Below are 23,917 nucleotides of genomic sequence, written 5' to 3' on the forward strand. Positions count from 1 at the left end.
CGTGGAATGAGCATGCAATACTAGTATGTACGAAACACACACAAAACTGACACAAACAAGCCAGCGGCAGCCAACCAGCAGCTCCAGCCTGCATGCTGCGCCTCGCTAGCTAGGCAATCCAGTCGGTCAGCGCGCGGTGTTGCAATCGCTACTGGCCCCCGCACTGCACGTGCGTTACGGAGGAGCACACACTGCACTGCACACACACTGTTCTAGAGGTGACCGCTGAATTATGGCTGCTGTTTGAGTTTATTTGAGTTTATCAAAGATCCTATACACAGTCTTTGGTAGCATACGATCATTAGTAAGTTCATCAACAAATGACACCTTATAGTTCTTTTTAATACTGCCTGAGTTACGTTTGATAAGTTTTACTTGCCTGGACACTCACATAGTTTTGGATAGGTGGGACTACGGTATTCACGTCGTGAACGCCACCACACTAACACACCTGCATGCTGCAATTTGGTGCTTGCTAATAAATAGGAATTCTAGAAATTCATGAGGCTTGGAAGGGATTCAGTGACAGATGCATGTGCGACTGACGCAAAGATCAGTGAAGAGCCTAGTTATACAAATTTACAATTGATACGTTAGGATCTTTATCTTTATTGATTTCTAAATTCTAGCCGGGCCGTGGCTGTTCAACACCCTAGTGGGTCAGTGATTGATATTAATTATATGATAAGAATAGAGAGAGCAGTAATTTATGTCTTGATTCATAAATCTTGTGTCATCATGATGTGGAAACTGCAAGCAATGTATGGTAATCTGAGTTTGATTAATTACAATCCTAACAGTGACAGAGTTGGTAGTATGCCAAAGAAAATTTGTGTAACATGTATAACATGTTTTGTAAAAAAAAAAAAAACCTGTTCTAATTGGGTTCGACCATGTAAACCCATGCCAAAATTTGACCACGCGCAAAAGGACTGGTTTTACGTGCAGTCGGCGGTAGAGTTTTGGATAGCGTTTTATGGTTGAATTTAATATGGGCTGCTTGCTTTACCTGAAAAAAAAAAGTACCAGTAGGTTCTGTAAGAACTAAGCAGGTATGCAAAGTTGCTTTTCAATGAATGGCAGAGGACTTGAATAAAGTTTTGACTGTTTTATGTTGTACTCTGTTGTGAAGAAACGAGGAGAGAATGAAAGCGAGAGGGGGACAGTCGAGGCCTCGCAGGCCGATGCAGCAGAATCTGCGGAGAGCAAGGAAAGCCATGAAGAGGATGGTGCAGGTCACCACTGAAGAGGCGAAGGAGGATGGAATGGCAGGAGGAGATAGGCGCTTCAAGAGACAGCGGGGGCAGTTGCCCCGGAAACAGAGGAGAAAAGAGGAGAGGCGGTTAAAGAAAGCAAAGAAACATGCCTTTTTATCCCGAGTGGTAAGATAAGTTGATTAGAAAAATATAAAAGACCATAAACTTATGAAAAGTTAAAGATGTTATTCTTGATCTTCCCAACACTGCTAAAGCAAGACCATTTGCATGTTTTTTTAAAAAAATCAAATTTCATGTGCTATAAAGTTTGTCAACAGTGATCTATTGAATGCTGGTTGAGTTTGTGGAAGCAGTTGTGGTGGAAATTACTTCTGACTTTTTTTTTCTGCAGTTTAATTTTTCAAGTTCTAAAATTCAAGGATGTGTATTAGCTGTGGCACCAGGAATTTGTGTTAAAAATGACTAGCAGTGATTTGTTCTGAGTAAGAAAATATCAATAGACAAGACTGGGGGAAATCATACCTATGCTTTAGCCTTAAAGATGAGTGTTAAAAAATGCACATTGGCATACAGTTTTATATACAATTTTATATTCTTCTGTGGTATGTGAATTGCTGTATGAAAGTAACCTCTGCCTATCTGAGAACTGAATGATGTCATGTGAATCCCAAGTTTTAGGCCAAACCAAATCAATGATCAGGCACCGACTGAACTTATCAAAATGGATCTTCTGTAACAAGAAATCCTCCCCCCCCCCCAAAAAAAAAAAAAAACCCAACAACAACAACAACAACAACAACAACAACAATAGTATGACTTTAAAGTTTGTATCAAGCAACTGTGCACAACAACAGCAGCTGAAGTACTCAAAGATTACCCAGACTCAAACCACTTAGGCTTGAATATCGTTCTGAAAATTGACAATTTCATACTTTATCATTGAAAGAAGACAACAACAACACTGCTGTGGTATTGATGTTATGTCTTTTCTTTATGTCCCTACAGAAATTTGATGAGCTGGAGCAAGTTTCCAAAAAGCAGAAATCCTCAAAGAAAGGAGAACTTGAAGCCAAGCCTAAAACAAAGTCAGTTACCGAGAGTAACACAGCTGAGAAGAAAAGGAGAAGGGAGGAAAAGTTACTGAAGGTGAATATTATCAAGTGTAATATACACATATCACCCTGAGAATTAACATTTTACTAAATGGTGACAGGAAAAATACACAATTACTGTTATCTAGATGTGGAGCAAAGATGTCTTCAATTTTGTTCACTTGATCTGTAGTCAATGGTATTCAAGTGCAATTGATTTTCACAACATAAAGCTGACTACGGAGAGCAGTACCAGTAGTTTCTAGCACAAGTATAAATTGAATTTTTTAAAAAAAGGACTATGGAAAGCCATTTGCAGAACAAATGCAAAAGAATAGGACTGGTCCTTTTCATGACTCCACTTTTTGATGAGTATCCTCTGGAGAAAAGCAGCAAAATAAAGACCCATAAAACACTGGTGTGTATATACCGGTAAAAATGTTTATAGGTATATGAATCTTCAAAGTATTTGATAGGCTGCTCTATTCACTGTACTACATTTTAAAACGAAAATACTGGAAGTGTCTGTCGCATCAGGTGAAAAAAAGATACAAATTTCTGAGTGACAATAAACTTCACAGTTATTCTCACAGATTACTGCTGTGGCCAGTGCAGGTTATTCTCTGTAAACTTTTTGGTGTTCTTACGTTTGTGATAAAGATCTACATGACCAGAAATTTAGAGGGTTAGAGGAGGAGTTGTAAACTGCAAAAAGTTGTAGAAATCTCTCACCAGTTCTGAGGTATATGCTACCATAATCCACTTTCATGGCTAATTCATTTAGTTAAACAGAAAGGAAAGTAAATCTGGCTGGACAGAAATTGTACACATTTAAGCCAAAAAACGTTTGCAGTCTCTAGTGTGTTTAAAATTGATTCACTGTGCCGCTCCTTTTACTGATAGGAAAAAGAAGAGCAGCGGAGGCGCGAGCTTCTGGCAGCCAACGAAGATGAGGAGAAAAGCATCCGCAGGTTGGAGAAGGAACTGAGATTCCGAAAGAAGAAGAAGACGAAGGAGAAGATCACGCCGACAGCGTTCAGGGATGATGGCCTTGACTGTATCCTTGTTTCAGGGGCAAACTTCTTCCATGTAAACTTATGGGGAATAGGGCGATGCAGTAAAGATGTTTGGGATGTGGAAATTTGTCGGGACATCTTTGTGCAAGTTGAGGAGTAAAAGACAAAATACGCCTTCAAAAAAAGAGAATGGGGTGGGGGGATGGGATATCCTGTGTTGGACTATTTTGGATGCTCTTGGATTTGGATATGAAATATGATAGATTAAGCAATTTATTTTGTGTGTGTGTCCCGAAACCATTCTTTGAAGTGCATGTAATGTACTCACGTACTCTGGAATTTTAACATAGCCAGTTATGTGCATCAGTATGTTGTCATTTCTCATCTAAATGATTTGTACGATGTATTTGACATTTGCTCATACAGGATTTATAAAAATCATTTGTACACGTGTAGTGATGTTACTAATTAGTATGGATGTTAGTGGTGTGTCATGCAAAATGTGGAAACACCTAATTTGTCTTAACCAACACATCACCAAAGATCTCTTGGACATCGTTGACCCAGCAAAACTTGAGGAAGCAGAAGAGGAGATGGAGGGTTTCATGAGCTTTGGGAAGGATTCCGATGGTGAAGATGATACTGGTGCCACAAGTGATGACGGCAATGAGGATGAGGAGGATGAGACCTTTGAAGAGGATGATGACAGTGATGATGGTGTCAGTAGATCGACCAAGAGGAGCAGAGAAGAAGGGTCAGGCAGGAGGGAGCGGCGGGAAAAGTCAAAGTTTGTCGGAGGCGATGACGACTCCGATAGCGAAGGATTTGATGATGGTAGTGATGAGTCGGAAGAACGGGAACACAGGACAAAGAAGCGGAGGACTTCCTTTCCCCAAAGAGTAGACAAGAAATCATTGGAGAGTGATGAACTCTCCGAAAACGACTCCAGTGGAGGCCTTAGTGATGAGAATAGTGCTGAGTTTGACAGTAATAACACAGATGGTGATGATGATGATGATGATGTTGATGCCGAGGAAGAAAAGAAGCCACCACTTCCAAAGATGGACCCTTATGGTAACATTGTCGGTGAGAAGCCAGTAGAGAGGACGGGGGCATACATACCACCCCACAAGAGGGCGGAGATGATGGGACAATCTCTTGATGCTGAGAAGCAAGCCAAGTTGGACAAACTGAGAAAGCAGCTCAAAGGAGCTATAAACCGGTTTGTGACACAAGCAACAATCTGTTTTTAATGAGAAACAAAACCATTACACTGTATATAAAATATGATCTTGATGTACATAAGGTTTTGAAAGCAAAAGTAGTATGCATTCCGTTGTAAGAAATTATGATATCGTACAGCTTGTGGATACTGAAATGTAAGGATGACACATCATCTTACTGAAATGTTAGTACACCACATCAGACACATCTGTTAATACAGGATTTATATCATTTGTAGTGATGTTACTATTAGTGTATCTATTCTTTTTTTTGAATGCACAACTGCCAAAATAGGCATCAATATCAGATCTAAGTATGATTTAATCAAACCAATTTTCATATTGAAAATGATTTGAGACATTTGGAAAGGCATTACAAACACCTGTCTTTTTGTTTCTGTTCTGGAATATTTTCTTTAAGAATGCTAACAATTGGAAATGAATGATTAACTATTAAAAAAGCTGATTTGTTCTCTCTCTCCTTTAGACTGAGTGAAAGTAATGCCCAGTCAATATGCAATCAGATTGAGGAGCTCTACCTCAGTAACAGTCGAAATGGTAAGCCCTTCCTATTTCAGTTTTCTTGGTTTATTTTATGGATGGGGACATGCATCTACCTTGTAGCTATATGTCAATTTTTGTGAGAAGGAACAATACCGAGAGGGAAGAGATATTTAAAAAAAAAAGAAGTAGAGAAAGCATCTTTTAATTAGAAAATATAGATCTCATAATTTCTTTGTCAGAGTTTATGTGAAATCGTCAGAGATTTCATATGTTTTTTTAGAAAGCTGAAAGATTTTCTTGTTTCATTTGGATTTCAGTACCAAATCCTCGGACATTGAGATCTATTGTCACATTGACTTATTCAAAGATTTTGCAGGTTTATTGAAGATTTCATGTAGAAATTTATTTATGTATTTATGTATTTATTTATTTATTTATTTATTCATTTGTTTTATTAATTAATTAATTTATTCATTTATTTATTTATGTATTTATTTATTCATTTGGTTTATTAATTAATTTATTTATTTATTCATTCATTCATTCATTTATCTATTCCTTTATTTTTAGAACAGATATTTCATTTCACGCTTTAATCCAAATAATCAATGGCTCTTTCTCTTTCTGCAGACATGAATGAGACACTGTGTGCCTTGGTGCAAGATGCCTGCATCAGCCCTGCCCTGACACCTGAACGACTGGCCATGGAACACGTCCTACTCGTGGCAGTCTTGCATTCCAACGTGGGCAGCGAAGTCGGTGAGACAACCAGATGGAAGAAATCTAAATCACTCATCTGACAGTTGATCTCTTTTGAACCTACAGATGTTGCTTGCCATCAGAATATATCTTGGATAGAGTGCGTGCCTTAGTAAAGTTCATGTTTGGATCTGCAGAGTTTGGCAGCCGTGCTGTAGTAAGAAGACAGAAAGTCAAATGATTATGAGAGTATAAATTTTTGAAATCAAGAGTAAAAGAAGAAGCAATTGATGGAGTTTTGAGGTATGGCATGCCCTTGCAAAATGATGCCATTAGTCTTAATTATTCAATTCATACAAGCCTATGATGTGGGGACTGTCATATACTGAAATGCCTTTATTAACATTTTGAATGCATCATGGCAACTTCTATGCATGGTGTCTGATCCAAGACTGCCTCCTATGGGGTATTCCAGTGCCTTGGTCCTGAGCTGAAGTCTCATGGTCTTTAAATGCTATCTGATCAGCCTCTAGGGACTGTAACATTTCAGAAGTGACTTTGTAAATGGAAGCATGATAACATGGATTGAAACACTGCATGGATCTGTGCATCACACCATGTCCCATGTTAAACGTCTAACTTCAAAATGTTGATTTTGTTTGTGCTCACATTTTTGTTGTTATTGGTGGTGGGTTGTTTTTGACAAAGTCCACACAGAGAGGAACATGACTGAAAAACATTGTCATTCTGTGCCGAGGCCTGGGAAGAAGGCAGGAAAAGGCCACTTAAAACTAGCCCTCTGAAGTCAAAATATGCTCCGTCAACAAAGGGAGTCATTTTTCTAGAAGGGTAGGGTGAAAGTTGAAGTGTGGACTAACTTGCCATATTCACGAGAAAGTATTGTATTTCCATTATTTTTGAGAAGTGTATATACATGAATAAAGCCTTTCCTGAAAGCCAGCTATCAACTGTATGTTTCAGGTGCTCACCTTCTCCAGTCAGTAGCAAAGCGTTTTGATGATCTCCATGGTGACGATTGTGACTATGGCAATGGGAAAGAGATAGACAACATCGTCATGCTCATTGTCCATCTCTTCAATTTTAGGGTGAGTTCTGCATCATGAATTTATTGATGGATTTGTAACCTAAAATGTGCCGACGCCTCGTCTCTTTTCATTCATTCATTTTTTTTTTTTAAGACGTCACACAGCATGTTTGTAATCTCTCTTTATAAAGTGTATCAAAGGTTATCTGTTTTCACAAGCTAATGTCAGCTTCAAAGTTGCATGCCATAGAGAGTTTCTTTGATGAAATACAAGCAATCTGTCAGGGTTTTTTTTTTTTGTTTTTTGTATTACACTGAAAGATATAATTTACTGAATGAGGCAGCTTGACAGAAGTACTTGTACCTGTAATGAGAGTCATGTGACATCTGTTTAATATACTTTTACAGTGTAGTTAAACTAAACAGACTAGTGTGCTTTTTCTTATGCCAGCTGGTCCACTGCACCTTAATTTACGACTTGATACGGAGGCTTGCAGAGAGGTTCACCGAGCGAGACATTGAGCTGCTTCTTCAGATCCTGAAATGTGAGTGTGCAATACATGGAATCCTGTCAAGACTTAGTGCTTTATTTCCACCTGATTGGACCATTGTACATCTGCTGGTTGCTCATCTTAACATATTTCGTAGATTGGTTAAAGTGATAAGAAATTTATGGCAAACTGAGCTTGCTCAGTACAGTCCGACCTTTCCTATCCGGACACGTCTGGACCGGCGCTCATCCGGATAAGGGATTTGACCGGATATGGGAGACTCAATGTTTAATGCACACAGCTGCCTACCCAATGGTAGCTATACATGTAACCTATTGCAGGTACACTGCGGTGATTTGGGGGAAGTGAATGTCTGAATGCATGTTACTCAGATGAAAATTAGATGTGAATGTATGTTAATCATGTTGGGAATGATAGGCAATTCATATGCGTTTGTGTAGGAATTTCATTTAGTCTGAAATCCCTCTTTTACACGTACCCTATTAGATTTAAAAAATAAAAAATAAAAGAAAGAACATCAGGTCGAGATTGCATCTGGACAATAGAGAGATCCGGATAAAGTGAGGTCGGATAGGAGAGGTTGACTGTACCAGTTCCTTGCCATGAATAGTCAGGTAGATGAGACTAAAGATTGAATACTCTGTGGTCATGACGTCTTTGTGTTTAAGTCATAGAAAGTATAAAATGAAAGTAGAGTGGGAAATTGCTACTGCAAGAAGCTTGCTGATGGAAGTCAGAGTTTTTATAAATGATTGACACGTGTTGAACAGAGAAATGGGATCATATTTGTCTCTTAAACATGCATAGACCTATGACAGATATGGCTTTTATTTTGGGTGCATGTGTGTTTTTCTGGAGAGCTAGTGGAAAGAAAGTTTGATGAGTTTGGTCACCTAAGCATTCCAGTGTTCCCCTTTTCAACAAGGTGCTGGTACGACCTTGAGGAAAGACGACCCAGCATCCCTGAAAGACATCATCCTCCTTATACAGGGCAAGGCTAGCCAGTGTTCAGATGAACTCAGACAACAGTGAGTAACTCCGACGGTCCCAGGATACCAATAGTTGAGCCAACAGGATCATAGACTCCAACTCCCCCGCTTTGAGGCCATTTTCACAAAATCTCCTGCTCTCCCTCTTAGACTGTATATTTTTGTCCTGATTCAACCCCCCCCCCCCCCCCCCCCCCCCCCCGAGATCTCGGCCATCGATCGCCATGAAAATTAGCACGTGCATCACCTGTGGCGTAATCTACTAAACTATATAAAAAGAAATTGAATTTTCAGATTTCAAGCATAATTATGCTGAAATTAATTGATTTCAGCCTATGAAAATTAAAATAATCATATCTTATGAAAAAGGTGAGAAAACTCCATTTGCATAGACTTTATATGCAAAATCACGTTTTTGAGCCATTTTCGGTCTGACAGGCATGTATAAAAGGTCGTGCAGCGTCGTAACGGTATGCGCGATTTTTGCGAAAATGTTGTCAAAAGATGTGCAAGACTTCAAAGTAAAAAGGTCAGCGAAGGCGTGGTCAAAAAATTTCGCACGGCGGAATAGTCGTGAAAAATGTTGAGGGGGGGGGTAGATTCAACACCCCCCCCCCCCCCCCCCCCTCCCCCCCGGCCTTTTTAGAGTGAAGATGTATTTTCTCCCTCTCAAATTCACCTTTCCCCTGCCCCAACTTTAGTTTTGTAATATGTTAAAAGATGATACACATTGCAGTTGAGACAATATTTTTCAAATGTCAGTTGACTCAAGAAAATCATGCCAACATAATACACAGTAAATACAATGTATACCACACCAATTCTACCATCAACAAAGCAGTAGGTTTCTTCAGTTTGTCAAAAGTTGTTGAAAAGGTACACAATTCAAAGGGAGGGGAATGCACGGATTGGTCCTTACTGTTGAGGCAGGTCAATATGTGCTGTTAACACTATGCCAACAATATGACCTGCTGTTACTGAAAAGGCATTTATTTTTGTTGTATTGTTTACAAAAACAGAAATTCAATCTTTAAGAGTTCTCATAGAGTGTGAGAGACTGCTGTAGCAGTTCTGTGCTTGCTTGTAGCAGAAAGCCGATACTTTGAGAGATTAAATCAAATGAGACAAATCTTTATGTGAGTTTCACTTGTATTCATTACTTTACTGTGAAGAAGTTTTTCTGTGGATTTGTGGGAAATGAATGTTTCTGTTTTCTCCTTCTGCACGAACAGGTCAAGGGTCAAATTCATGCTGGAGACAATCAGTGCCTTGCGCAACAACAACCTGAGGAAGATTCCAAACTACGACCCGTCGGACATGGAGAGACTCCGGAAGCTTCACAGACACCTGATCAAAGAGAGAGGTAAATAGACAAGCTGAGATATATAGCGTTTTATTAGATCTACTGTTAAAATGTCAGTGACCAATGAATGAATGAGTGAATGAATGAATGTGTGACGTAATCGGGAGATTCTCCAGGCCTGAACCCTCTAGCAAACTGTAGACTCTGATTGTGCAAAAAAGAGGCACAGTATTGTGTGCACGTAGTAAGCATCATGAGTACGAAGCATGATGTCCCTTGCAGCATTTATTCATTCATTGATTCAAGCCTATGGCACAATGTGCTGGTTGATACCGTTTGCTGACTATTGCTAGTCATTTGGGGCGAACCATGAGGGATCAGCATCATTTGCCCGTTTTCTTGTGTGGGTGGGAAGGGGACCACTTCACTGGAATAGCACCCTGCTCTTTACGATAAATGGATGAAGTGGGATCTTTTACATGCGTGAGTTGTGGCTAACACACACATGGGACCTCCAGTTAATGTCCTATCTGAGGGATAGAGTGTTTTGCCTCTTACTAGAGGGGACAGAATGCTTACACACAACATTGCTCAGTGAAACTCGGGGAATCGAACTCGGTATCCTTGGATCTGAAGGCAGACATGCTACAGACTGAGCCATAATCACCACCCCTACCTTCAAAGTAGCTGGAGTACAGGTGCATGCCATAACGCCCGGCCGTCCCTTACAGCCAGGGTTCAGGGCATACATATGAGGGCCCTGGAAGCTCTAGGGATGTATATTTGTCTCCGGTGCTATCTTAGCCTCAGTTTCAAGCATATGACAAAAGAAAAGTTTGGCAGGAGAATGCTAAATCTAAAAACGGGAGAGTTGAAATCTCTGTCAACGGATGCCTAAATCAACATTCTGCTTGCAGAATGATCTGAAAAATGGTAGATGTGATAATGGCCTTTGTTTTTGATTCTTTGTAATAGGCAACTTGGTAAAAGTATTAAAGGTACTGTCTACCTTTAGGAGCAGTGGTTTGAAGAATGTTTGAGTTATAACATTTGATGCATATGTGTAGGTCAGTTGTATCACAAAACATCTTACCGTATAAACATTTTACAATAGAACCTAAAATATAAGGAGATATCACTATTTTCTCACTGAACCGTAATTGTAGACAGTTTAGTCTAGAAACAATCCTATTATAACTACTGTTCACATTTTGTATATTTTATTGATTATACCGAGTAACTTTTTAACACTGGTTGTTTCTATCCATAACTCACATGCCAGAACTGTTTTGAAGCACTAAAGCTGGGTTTTTGTTTCATTTATAATTGGTTAACAATGCCTTTAATATGTAGCATATTCTTGAATAGTGTATTCCTTTCCTTATTGATGTGTGACACTGTTATTTTTCTCTATCATCAGCATTCATCAGTGAGTCAAATAGAGTAGAAACCAGTCATCCATTTCCATTATTGTGTATGGGCAGTGGACCATTTTATTGGGCATTCTCCCCCGCTCTTTGTGAGAAATAGGGAAAATTAGGTGTAGGTATGAGCGATGAATCTATCGCATACAGGACCTCTACTTATGTCCCATCCAATAGATGGAGTGTGTTGTTATTGACTTGGTGATTTCACATTATTGGAGTACATGTGGTACTTTATTTTTTGAGGTTGAAATGGCCCTCAGAAAGATATTATTCATTTTCTTACCTCCTTCCTTGAAGTTCTGTTTTCATTGATCAGATATTGAACTAGCATTTTTATGACCCTAGTTTGTCAGTCTTCTTCTTTATGTAATGGCACATTGTGTATGGTTGATACCATTTGCTGACTATTGCTAGTCACCTAGGGTAAACCAGGAGAAATTGGCATCATTCGCCTGCTCTGTGATGTAGGCATGTGGGAGGACCACTTCACCAGGTTAGCACCCTGCTCTTTGCTATGAAGGAATGAAGTGGGATCTGTCATGTGCATGAGTTTAGATTCCCTCACACACAGAACCTCCATGTACTATCCTATTCAAGGGGCAGAGTGTATTTGCTTCTCAGTAACTAGGACGTCCGGTATGATTACACACAACATTGCTCAGCTAGACTCCATCTAGACCGAGTTGGTTTCAAGGCAGACGCACTACCAAGTGAACCACTGTAAGCCTCTTTTTTTGTCATTGAATATCAACACCAAATAAGCAGGACTCAAATGTGTCAAAGAAAGACAAATAGGCTTGTGAAGATTGTGACTAATAAGTGATCTTTTTGATGTAAATGTATTTTTTTCATAGGTCACAGTGACACAGACTCCACCCTGCGCATCTCGCTGGCAGACCTCCTGAAAGCTGATGAGCGAGGGCGCTGGTGGATCGTGGGCTCGGCGTGGAGCGGGCACGGACCAAAGCAAGAACCCAGGTGCGCATGTCTGTTGCCTGAATATTGTGGGTGTACCCACAGCCTCTGGCCATGAGCGTTGTGAGGCTTTGTGTGTATATGAACAGTAATGGATTGTCAGACTTATTAAAAGATTGTTAGTATGTCTTCTACTGGAATGTACACTTTATATCTCATCTATTGTGTCAGAAGCATATTATTTTGATGGTTGGTTGACATCCTGTCCCACATAGGTCCATCCGACAGGATGCAGTTTTGTTTGTTTCCATGGTAATTTAAAAAGAATCAATCCTCTTGTCTGTAACTTTTGACAAAAGGACAGTGTCTGAGAGGAAAATATATTGCCAAGATCAAGAGTCAGATGCTGCAGTCAAAGTCTTCAAACTTCATTTTGTGTCTAATACAAGATGAATATGTGCAGGTAGTTTTATCAGATATTGTGCATGGGGTCATGTAGTTATTACTGGAGTATTTAGTGATTAGACTGTTGGGGTGGGGGGGAGGGGGGTTGGAGAAACAATCCAACTTTGACTGAGATCACAGATGTGAACTACTGAATGTTTGAAGTATGTGCGGTTACTTAAAAAGCATTTTCGACAAGTTCAAAGCTTGGTAGGTGATTGTGGTGCAACAGGCAATTCACATAAATTTGACAACTTCAGCTTAAGGTTGTGAGGTGTGTTTAAATGCTGGCATTGACCTGCTCATGGAATAACTTGGGTGTATTGATCTGTTTGCAGTCATATCAGCATTTCAGTATTGTGTGTGCTTCTTGACTTACTATGTTTAGAAAGTAACAAAGGTCAGAGGTCAACGGTTTAGATCAGTACATGGATTTTCGCTTTGCACACATTTAAATAGTCAAAATGCATTCATTATAGCATCAAAATTGAAACATTGATCGGGCATTTCAAGCAGATTGACTGATGAGATTCCTTGGAAATAAGAGTTAAAGTCACTGAGAGGTCATCGTCAGGTATATTTAGTATATATTCTGATTGTTTTGGTGTTTGTTTTTTGTCCCCGCCGAAACGAGTTCGAGCAGGGGACTATGAAACGGGCTCCGTACGTGTGTGTGTCCGTGTGTCCGTCTGTGTGTCCGTGTGTGCGTCCGTGTGTGCGTCCGTGTGTGATCAAAATCTTCAATTTGCTACTTCTCTGTCATTTATGAGCCAATTTTGATTCTGTTTGCTTGAATTATATGATAGCACTACATGGGAGCTTTGAAACTTCTACACAGAATTTCAGTCGTGACCTTTGACCTTGACCTTTGACCTATATTGTACATTTTGCTACAAAATGCTACTCCTTCGCCATTTCTAACCCGATTTCGATTCTGTTTGCTTTATGTGATGGCACTAGGTGAGGGCTTCAAAACTTCTACACAGAATTTTGACCTTTGACTTCTTTGACCTTTGACCTTGATTTTTTGACCTATATTGTACATTTTGCTACAAAATACTACTCCTTCGCCATTTCTAACCCAATTCGATTCCGTTTGCTTTATGTGACGGCACTAGGTGAGGGCTTCAAAATTTCTACACAGAATTTTGACCTTTGACTTCTTTGACCTTTGACCTTGATTTTTGACCTGTATTGTTCATTTTGCTACAAAATGCTACTCCGCCATTTCTAACCCGATTTCACTTCCGTTTGCTTTATGTGATGGCACTAGGTGAGGGCTTCAAAACTTCTACACAGAATTTTGACCTTTGACTTCTTTGACCTCTGACCTTGATTTTTGACCTATATTGTACATTGGCTACAAAATGCTACTCCTTTGCCATTTCTAACCCGATTTCGATTCTGTTTCCTTTATGTGATGGCACTAGGTGAGGGCTTCAAAACTTCTACACAGAATTTTGACCTTTGACTTCTTTGACCTTTGACCTTGATTTTTTACCTATATTGTACATTTTGCTACTAAATGCTACTTCCGGCGGGGACATATATTACGCACCGCGTAATTTCTACTTTTCCTTGTTTTTTCTGTAAGAGTGCTGAATTGATTTGTTTGTTATGCCTGTGATTTCTAGTGCTCTGTCTGGAGTGGAGATGCTCCCCACAGTGAGCAGTGTCAATGATGAGACCAGCAAGAAGATTGTCGAGTTGTCACGGCAACAGAGGATGAACACGGACATCAGGAGGACTATTTTCAGCATCATAATGACTGCAGAGGTTTGTGAACACCATGGACATATGTCATACTTTTTACTGACCACAAACAGTTCTTGCATCAACACTCGTATATGACGTTTGTTTAAAAAAAAAAAAAAATGATTGATGATTGAAAATGAAAAACAACAATGATTTGGCAAATCATTACAATCAGAATTTATAAAATGAAAAGAAGTGGAATGTCTACTTTTTTATTATTTCCTGGGTTGTTCAATTTTTATTATTTATTTATTTATTTATTTATTTATTTATTTATTTATTTATTTATTCATTTATTTATTTATTTCATTTTAGAGGGAGAGAAAGGGAGGTAGAGAAAAGAAAACATGTAGGGAGGCCTACTCAAGAGCAAAGCTTGTTATTTTGTATCCCATCATAGTTGGGGAAGTAGTGATCTTTATTTGATATGCATAGTTATTATTATTATTATTATTTATTCGGCATTTGCAAAACAATACAAGTGATACAAAGAAACAAATAAAACAAGCAAAACACAAAAAAACAAAGTGTCAGGCTTTCCCTGTTGAGCTTCCCTAAGGTGCCGGGTTGGAAAAAAGTAATATGACCCTTGGGCCCCTCCAACCATAGGTTTAATTCCAAACTATTTAGATGAAGTCTACCAAAAAGAAACAACTTGTCACAAAAGGTTAATTTTCTTTCATTTCTTTTTTTTTCTTGGACATTTCTAGGACTTCAAAGATGCCTTTGAGAAGCTGGTGCGGCTGGGTCAGAAGGGAGGGCGTGACCGGGAGGTGGTGCACATTACTCTGGACTGCTGCCAGCAGGAGAAATCCTACAACCCTTACTACGCCTTTCTCGCTTCCAGCCTCTGCCAGTATGACAGGAAATTCAGGGTAAGGCAATGCATCTTGCAGACTGAGCTGTGCTTTTCAGATCTTGTCATGCAAATCCAAAAAGGTGCTACTGTAAAAGGGGAAATTTTTTCGCGGTGTTGAAATTTTTGCACATTTTACTCAACCAGAAACTACATTATTGTAGCGTGAAAATAAAAGCACGCAAATATTTTTGCTTGCTACATGTTGCAGTAGCGCATGTCTTGACTCTGTGGAATTAAACACACGCACAACCAATCTTAACTGGCCGAGTGCAAAATATTAGACGTACAAAAATATCCACATTTACAGTAAATGTGCAAGTTTCTGACAGTGTGTATTTCTTTTGATATACATCTGCCATTTTTTTAGATTTTTCAAAGGATTTTTCATAGAAGTTGTCTATCCCTTTACTGTACATGTAGATGGCATTCCAGTTTGCACTGTGGGACAAAATCCGTCTCCTGGAAGAACTGACCCCATCAGGCTCCAGGAACCTGGCTCTCCTTCTTTCACATCTCTTGGGATCTAGGGATCTCCCTCTCTCAGTTCTCAAGGTAAGAGGGAAAACCCCCGTGACACTCGAGCAATTGATCCCCTCCCCATCCTCCTACCCTCAAAACAAGCAAGCAAACAGACAAACAAACACACTAATTAACGAACTAATTAAATAACTAACAAACAACGAAACCAAACAAAAAGCATGAAAATGAAACAGACCCTAAAACAGAACTCCCAAACAAACAAACCAAAGTAACTAAATAAATTAAGAGTTAAAGACATTTGTTGGCAGTGATCATAGAGGAAAATCTTAGTTTCACGTTACTACAATCAATCATTTTTATGCCTCCGCAACGAAGTGGCCGGAGGCATTATGTTTTCGGGTCGTCCGTCCGTCCGTACGTCCGTCCGTCCTGTTTGTTTTTGTCGACATCTCAAAAACCGTGTGGTGGTTTTACATCAAACTTGGTATGAGGGTATATCCTTGGGGGATTTTAGGGTCACAGGGTCAAAGGTCAAAGGTCACAGGTTATTTTGTGAAAAAAAAATTGAAATTTCATGTTTTTCTCCATATCTCGCAAATGGTTCAAGGTATCTTCAAGGAACTTAGTATATATGCTTGTACCGATGGGCAGTGATTATCTAGGGAAGTTGGGGGTCATGGGTCAAAGGTCATGGGGGTCAAAGGTCAAGGTCAACTCCTCAAAATATCACTACTTTCCTTAAAATGCAGTATGCCTGAAGGTTTTTTTTTTTTGAACTTGATGTATGGCATGTATTACGCAATATATATTTTTGGGGAAGTTTCTTGCCAAAAGGTCAAAGGTCAAAAGGTAAAAGGTCAAGTGAAAGTGCTAAATTGCACTTTTTCCTCCATATCTCGAAAGTAACTCAAGGTATCATCATGAAACTTACATATTTATGCATGTTCAACCTAACAGTGATTCTCTTTGGAACTGTGAGGTCAAAGGTCAAAGGCCAGGTTTAGATAATGCTATTTTCCCATTTGATACTGAAATTATACTTTTTCTCAATACCTTGAAAATTACTCAATGCATAAACTTATAAAAGGGTCAAAAGTCAAGTAAAAATCATCAGTTCCCCAAATACCTGCACTCTGACATTTTAATCATTCATCCAATTGAACCTAGTTCTAGGAAAGTGAACATTCAGCACATTTGTGTCAAACCTGTCATTTTAATATTTTGCCAATTGTGTGAAACTGTCATCACACATTGTCAAGACATTGTACTATAGACCTATTAGGAGAACCATGCATTATGGCGGAGGCATATCAGTAGCCGTAGCAATATATCTAGTTATATATGTGTGAAATGGAAGCTTTGAAGAAAAAATGTGGTTGAAATGACTGTGAAATGTTGAAATAAGTAACTATTTTGTGAATGACTGGATCTAGCATTCTCAATTGTGAATGACTGAATTTTTCATTCTTAATTTTTCTCAGAGACGGTCATGTTAGACTGATGGAATAAAAAAAAATCCCCCAAAAATATTTTCAAGACATTATATGGCTTTTGTGATGACGCATCACAAATGAAGTCCATCTGTACTCCTTTTTAATGTATGTATGCTCAGCATGTCAATTGATATTCTAATATTCATCTAGATTTCATCATTGGAATATCTTTTTTTTTCCCCTCAGGTGATAGAGTTTGCAGACATCAGCAAGCACACCGTCAGGTTTCTCCGCACCCTCCTCCTTGACCTTCTCCTCGAGAAACCTGAAGCCACCCTGGCAGCAGTCTTTGGAGCGGTCGCCGCAGTAACGAAGCTCCGCATCCTGCGGGAGGGGCTCGGTCTCTTCATGCATCACTTCCTCCTGAAGATGGGCCAGAAACAGATCCAACTGCTCCTCCAGAGACGAGGGGACGGAGCGGAGGAGTTGCTGCGGAAGAGGGTTTTACTCGCAGAGTCTGCGATGCAAGGAGAGGATGGTCCCGTGAAGTTGTGATTTCTCTCTGATTGATTTTGCTGACAGAGACAGCCATCTTTCGTAGCCACAGCTCTTGGCCAGAATTTTGTTCAAGAAGAAATCTAGCCTATTTCTGATTTATGTCATCGTCACAAGGACAGTCAAGGGGAAACTCTGTTACGAGGAGGTCTATGGGAGTACTGATAATTTCTTGTTAAAAGCAGCAATATTGGGAAAACCCATTACAGCGAGCTTGCTTACAAGGTATCTTTAACCCTTTCTTTGCCGATTTGTCCAATGTGCACATATTTCATACACAAACCTATGGACAGGTAATTAGTATACAAATAATGAATGTTTATGAGTGCAATGGACAGAATATTTCATGAGGTGAAAGATGAAATGATCCATTTAACGAGGCGCAGCAAAGTTGAATGGATCAAACATTTCATCTTTCACCGAATGAAATATTCTGTCCATTGCACGAATGAAAAACATTTATTATTTGTGTTATATAATGCCTAAAGTAGATTCTTGTCATTTGATGTTTTATTAATTTAAAAACAAGAGAGAATCTGACATCGAGAGAGTGCTCGCTGAGCGCTTTATGCTAGCGCGCTGTCGCATACACACACTGCAAACGCGAGCGTTTTACACACATAGTGTGTCGGGCTCTCAGCGAGCGTGCAATGGAGCAAATCGTATGGATCCAAAACTGCACGGTAAATGGAGCCACAGTTGCATGGATGATGACGTCATAGTGAAATGGGCTGAATGATCAATGTCAAACAACCAATCAAATGACAAGGATCTCTTCAGGCGTTATATAACGTGGCATACAGAGGGTTAACAGGTTGAAATCGGCGGTGCCGATTCTCCATTATTGTACTTGAGTGATTTTTTTTTTTTAGTTAGTTTATAATGAGGCACCGCTTGTAAACAGTAAAAATCGGGCGGTCCTGGTGACCTTGTGATCAGGGGGTTTCCCGGTAATTCTTCATAGAACACCCAATTTGCTCATTGGACTTTTTCCCAACTTTCCACAAGTTGTCACCCAATGAGACTTGATATTGAACTCAGTATTTACCTATTGTCACGTCGAGATAACTTCATAACACACAGACAGACAGATGTGTGCTGTTCCATGTGTCTGATACATGTATACTGATGATAATGTGTTCAGGTCTATATACACATATGCACAAATTGTGTATCAGTACAAGTGATCCCAGGGCATTCCTCCCAAAGGATTACAGTGTATTTCTATTCTATTACACCAGATGGTATGCGAGATGTCCATGTAATAGCGTCTATACTTTGAAGTATTTTTTATTGTCAAAGTTGAACAAATTAATATCATGGAGGTTGGAAATAAAAATATTCACTACCACCAAGTTACAGATGTGTGTGTCTGTGTATACATGTGACAATACATCTATATCACTTGTAATGCAACAACTTCATTGATGTGCTGGTAGAGAATGACAGTTCATTCCTATGTATTAGACTAAGAGTATGTATAAATGTATGTTTCTGTTTGTCTAATTTGTTGTATTCTGTGTGTTTGTGTGTGTGAATGATCGATATTTTGCAAGGATGAGCTCTTACAATCAAAGTCAAGAAATTGCTGATGGTTGCCATTAATTGTAATTGCTACGTAAGTTTTATGCCATGGGCCCATGTTATTTGTGGCAAAGGTAATGGTAAAAATATCCATACATAATGTTGTATTACAGTGTATTCCCGTTATAACGAAGTCCTCGAGACTGATGGTTTTCTTACGCTATAATGAAATTTCATTATAACTGAACAGTATGGCATATAAAGATAAAATAGAAATGAAAATGAAAGAACCTGAATTTTGATTTCATAATGAGAATTTCATTGAAACCATCTCCATAATGGGAGTGCACTGTGGTAATACATCAAACCCAAGTGTACAGGTGCCAAATCATTTTGTTCATACCTCACTCTACTTGCATGTAAGCACACAGTACATTCAGCAAACAAATAAACTAATAGAAATCTAATTTGTTTCACAGACATATAATTGCAATTATAAAATGAATAAAAGATATCACATACTAATGTAATAAGGACTAGATATATCGCTACGGCGACTGATATGCCTCCGCCATAATGCATGGTTCTCCTAATAGGTCTATAGTACAATGTCTTGACGATGTGTGATGACAGTTTCACACAACTGGCAAAATATTAAAATGACAGGTTTGACACGAATGTGCTGACTGTTCACTTTCCTAGAACTAGGTTCAATTGGATGAATGATTAAAATGTCAGAGTGCAGGTATTTGGGGAACTGATGATTTTAACTTGACTTTTGACCCTTTTATAAGTTTATGCATTGAGTAATTTTCAAGGTATTGAGAAAAAGTATAATTTCAGTATCAAATGGGAAAATAGCATTATCTAAACCTGGCCTTTGACCTTTGACCTCTCAGTTCCAAAGAGAATCACTGTTAGGTTGAACATGCATAAATATGTAAGTTTCATGATGATACCTTGAGTTACTTTTGAGATATGGAGGAAAAAGTGCAATTCAGCACTTTCTCTTGACCTTTGACCTTTTGACCTTTGGGCAAGAAACTTCCCACAGATTATATATTGGGTAATACATGTATACATCAAGTTAAAAAAAAAAAACCTTCAGGCATTGCATAAATATAAGGAAAGTAGTGATATTTTCAGGAGTTGACCTTGACCTTTGACCCCCTGACCTTTGAACCATGACCCCCAACTTCCCTAGATAATCACTGCCCATTGGAACAAGCATATATACTACATGTAAGTTCCATGAAGATACCTTGAACCATTTGCCAGATATGGAGAAAAACATGAATTTTCAACCTTTTTTTTCACAAAATAATCTGTGACCTTTGACCTTTGACCCCGTGACCCTAAAATCCAAACAAAGTATTATCCCCCCAGGATATACCCTCATACCAAGTTTGATGTAAAACCACCACACGGTTCTTGAGATATCGACAAAAACAAAACGGGACGGACGTACGTACGGACGGACGGACGACCCGAAAACATAATGCCTCCGGCCACTTCGTTGGCGGAGGCATAAAAATGATAAATATTAGTCATGAGAAAGCAGGGTGTCAAATAAATACAGTCAATTATCAAAATGTCTATATTAAATACATGTATCTATGTAGAGTGAAATCTATATATCTTAGTTTAAGTTAGAAATCCAGAGTGGTCCCACAGGGGAAAATACTGAAAAATATGATTGCTACATGATACAAAACTACTGCCGTTGTCTCTAGCAGAACTCTTCTTTCACTTCCACCATGATGTGCATATCTTGATTGACGCTGCAGCTACAACATGTAGGGGTAGACCTCTATAAAGTACATGTACATTGTCTCGTACAGGGTATGTAGGCCTCTACACTACGCTCCGTGTATGACATATATCCAAAAGAATACTCGCATCTCTAGTATTTTTTATGACATATACACATCCCAAAAACCTAAGCTTGTGCAACTATTTGTCATCCAATGCACGGCTATTCTTATCTTTTGCATGTATTTGATTTGGGTTTACTGGTAATTGTTTCTTCATTTAGACAAATAGGCATACAAATATATGTACAATTGCATCAGATCCATATACAGTGGAAATACATTATAAAAAGGTAAAGCCCCTGTTCCACTATGCCGTTCTCGCTACGATTTGACAATTTTCTCAGATCGGGAAGGATCGGGTAAAACCTGAGCCGATATGGACATAGTACGATGTTAGAACGCTCTAAGTACGCTGCAGTTACGACTACCATGTGCTTGCTACGCTCTTACTACGATGATCGGGAATGAGAAATTACAATTTCTGCCGCTGCAGTTACGCTTTAGAACGATGTAGCTACGCTGTCAGTGCGATGCTGCCGATGTTATCCGATCGATGCCCGCTGTATCTACGCTCTGAATGATCTATACGATCTTATCACGCTGTTACCCCGTTCAGAGAGCTGAAAAATGCCCGATGTGCCCCGATGTACCCCGATTCGACTGTCGATCCGCAGTCAGTCAACTTATTAACATGTAGAACCAAAGAAATATACTGTGGACCTCGAAGAGGCTACTCAACTCACGGTTCTTTTGCAGCAATGTATTGTTATACAATCAAAGACGTGCTGATCTTTCCAAGGCTTTTTCTTGAATTCCTTGCTTTTATAGTCCGTCTTCCTCCAGTTGTAGATGATTTCATATTCTTCAAAATTCTACTATGTCCTCTTCCTCCTCTTTCGGCATCACGTGCAGTCTCTCTTTCTTCGCCTTTTGGGTAGCTGCTTCGCTGCTTTCTTCTCTTTCTTCATCTCTTCTTCTTCTTCGAAAATTACAGCTAAAATCACTTCCCATTCTTGTGCTGATGTTACTACGCTCAGAAAGACCTTGTTACGCTCATACTGCTGCGTTTACGCTGTCACTACGCTCTCCCCGCTGCGTTTACGCTGTCACTACGCTTTCCCCGCTTGCCGTACGATTAAAAATAGGTCAATTTTGATCGGGTAGATTGGGAAGAAATTTTGAACAGGTTCAAAATTTCTTCCCGATCTGAAAAAATGCCCGCTCCAACCCCGACCTCCACACGCTGCTGCTACGATGCTTCCGATCCCCGCTTTAGCCGCTCTCTCCCGATCTGCTAGATTGTGACAGATCGGGGTCCAGATCGTGATAGTGGAACGGGGGCTTAAGATATCGTAAAGTAGGTGATATAAAGACGTAATCTTAGATGTCCCATTCTCTTATACTCTTTTATTTTAATCCCTGATATGAGAAGATACCCAAACTAACAGGAAGCTTCAGTGGTCGAATAATAACGAGGTTACCCTGTTATGCTCTCTTTATGGACGGGTACTCTAAACAGTTTCATCAGCACCGTCAGGCCTCTAGAAATAGGAAATATGACTCTTAAGTGATGGTGTAACACTTTTTGTGGCATGTAATTTTCATTGTGTAATGGGACTGCACATGGGTTACATGAGAGATACGGTTACATGGGAGATACATGTACATGTACTCATTCATTAATGACCTCTAACACTAGCAGGAATATGGAATTAGCTTCAATGTTTTCAAGGAAGAAATTAACGTGTGTATGAGAAAAATGCAGTCAGAGTTTAGACTTCTACCAGACTCAATAGTCATGGAAACTGGCTTAACAAATATTCAGCTGTACGTCAAGATATTATTATACGTCAGAATATTTCGAAAGTTCCACTGGGTGGGTATGACACTATTTCTCAACTTGTTTAATCATATCACCATGCTGATCATATGGCAATGATCGTATACCCGTGATTCTGGCATTATCATACTTTGGCATTTTTTCACATTGAGCAGTCAATAATCTTGGAAGATTTGAGATTAGTCCGATACAATCACAAATCATCCAGACCCTCGACCCAACCAGCCAGAGATAACCTTTCCTTGCTGCTCTTCTAAACAGTGGGTCTATCCATACCAGAATGTTGTCACAGCTAGAGGCATGGTGGCAAAACAAAAAACCAAAACAAAAAACCCAAAAAAACCCAAAAATCAGCCAAATAATGGGTCAACGATGTCCCTCGGATAGGACATAAAATGGAGGTCCCGTGTGTGAGAGAGTCACAACTCATGCACATAAAAGATCCCGCTTCATTCATTCATCGCAAAGAGCAGGGTTTAACCCAGTGAAGTGGTCCCGCCTCACATCCAACTGGACCCCATGGAAGACCAGCTTAGCATAGCTGAATATGGGCTATCCAGCCATCTTCTCAGATGGAAAAATGAACAACAACAACAAAGTCAATAATCTAGGAATGTTATGATCAGATGTCCCTAATGCATTCAATCATCATGAAAGATGGAATGTCTGAATATTTGTTGATTTATCAAACACTCTAATTTTGCTGTTGAAATAATTTGTACTGTTTTCATTCCAACACACTCTGACTTACTTGACATATAAAGCCTGGTGTAACACTAGTTACACGCTTGATTATTTTACATGGCTCTGACATGCACAACTTCATGCTTCAGGAAAAAAAGAAGAAATCTTTGGGGACTGTCATGCTATAGGTCAGAATTACTGCCTGATTAATTCATTGATTAGATGAAAATAAAAATGTTAGTTCATTGGCAATTGAGCTCCTCTAGTTTCAGCAAACTTCATTGCTTCTCCCTAACTTGACAACAAATTCTGGTTTACTTTCAAATACCCATAAACTATTCATGCCAATATGAATTCGATTGAAAACTAATGGCATGAAAGAAATCCAAAAGTCTGGACACTCTTGAAAACGGCCTAACAAACATGCAAACATTTGTAGGTGTGATGTTAACAAAGTCTAAGAAAATTGTCAATGTACTACTGATACATAAAAGTGCTAATATACAGGGACATACAATGTATAAATTTCAAGAGGTCATTGATCTTCAGATCTGGATGAGAGGTTTAATCCCTCAGTTGTAGCCAATG

General features: G+C 39.2%; 1 protein-coding gene across 1 annotated transcript; it reads left to right on the top strand.

The window, feature by feature from the left end:
- Positions 1-189: 189 nt before the first annotated feature.
- LOC139709658 (nucleolar MIF4G domain-containing protein 1-like) lies at positions 190-17,467 on the top strand. Its single transcript, XM_071621619.1, has 16 exons — positions 190-304; positions 1,133-1,379; positions 2,223-2,363; positions 3,212-3,365; positions 3,868-4,546; positions 5,035-5,105; positions 5,682-5,810; positions 6,732-6,856; positions 7,247-7,340; positions 8,233-8,335; positions 9,529-9,659; positions 11,881-12,004; positions 14,020-14,161; positions 14,851-15,015; positions 15,420-15,551; positions 17,159-17,467. Exons 2-16 carry the CDS (start codon positions 1,146-1,148, stop codon positions 17,465-17,467), a joined length of 2,733 nt encoding a protein of 910 aa, XP_071477720.1. The 5' UTR covers positions 190-304; positions 1,133-1,145.
- The last annotated feature ends 6,450 nt before the right edge of the window (positions 17,468-23,917 follow it).

The sequence above is a fragment of the Diadema antillarum genome, unplaced genomic scaffold (genome assembly GCF_040938485.1).
Source record: "Diadema antillarum isolate AM-2024a unplaced genomic scaffold, OU_Dant_1.0 seq00001455_RagTag, whole genome shotgun sequence".
Taxonomy (NCBI): Eukaryota; Metazoa; Echinodermata; class Echinoidea; order Diadematoida; family Diadematidae; genus Diadema; species Diadema antillarum.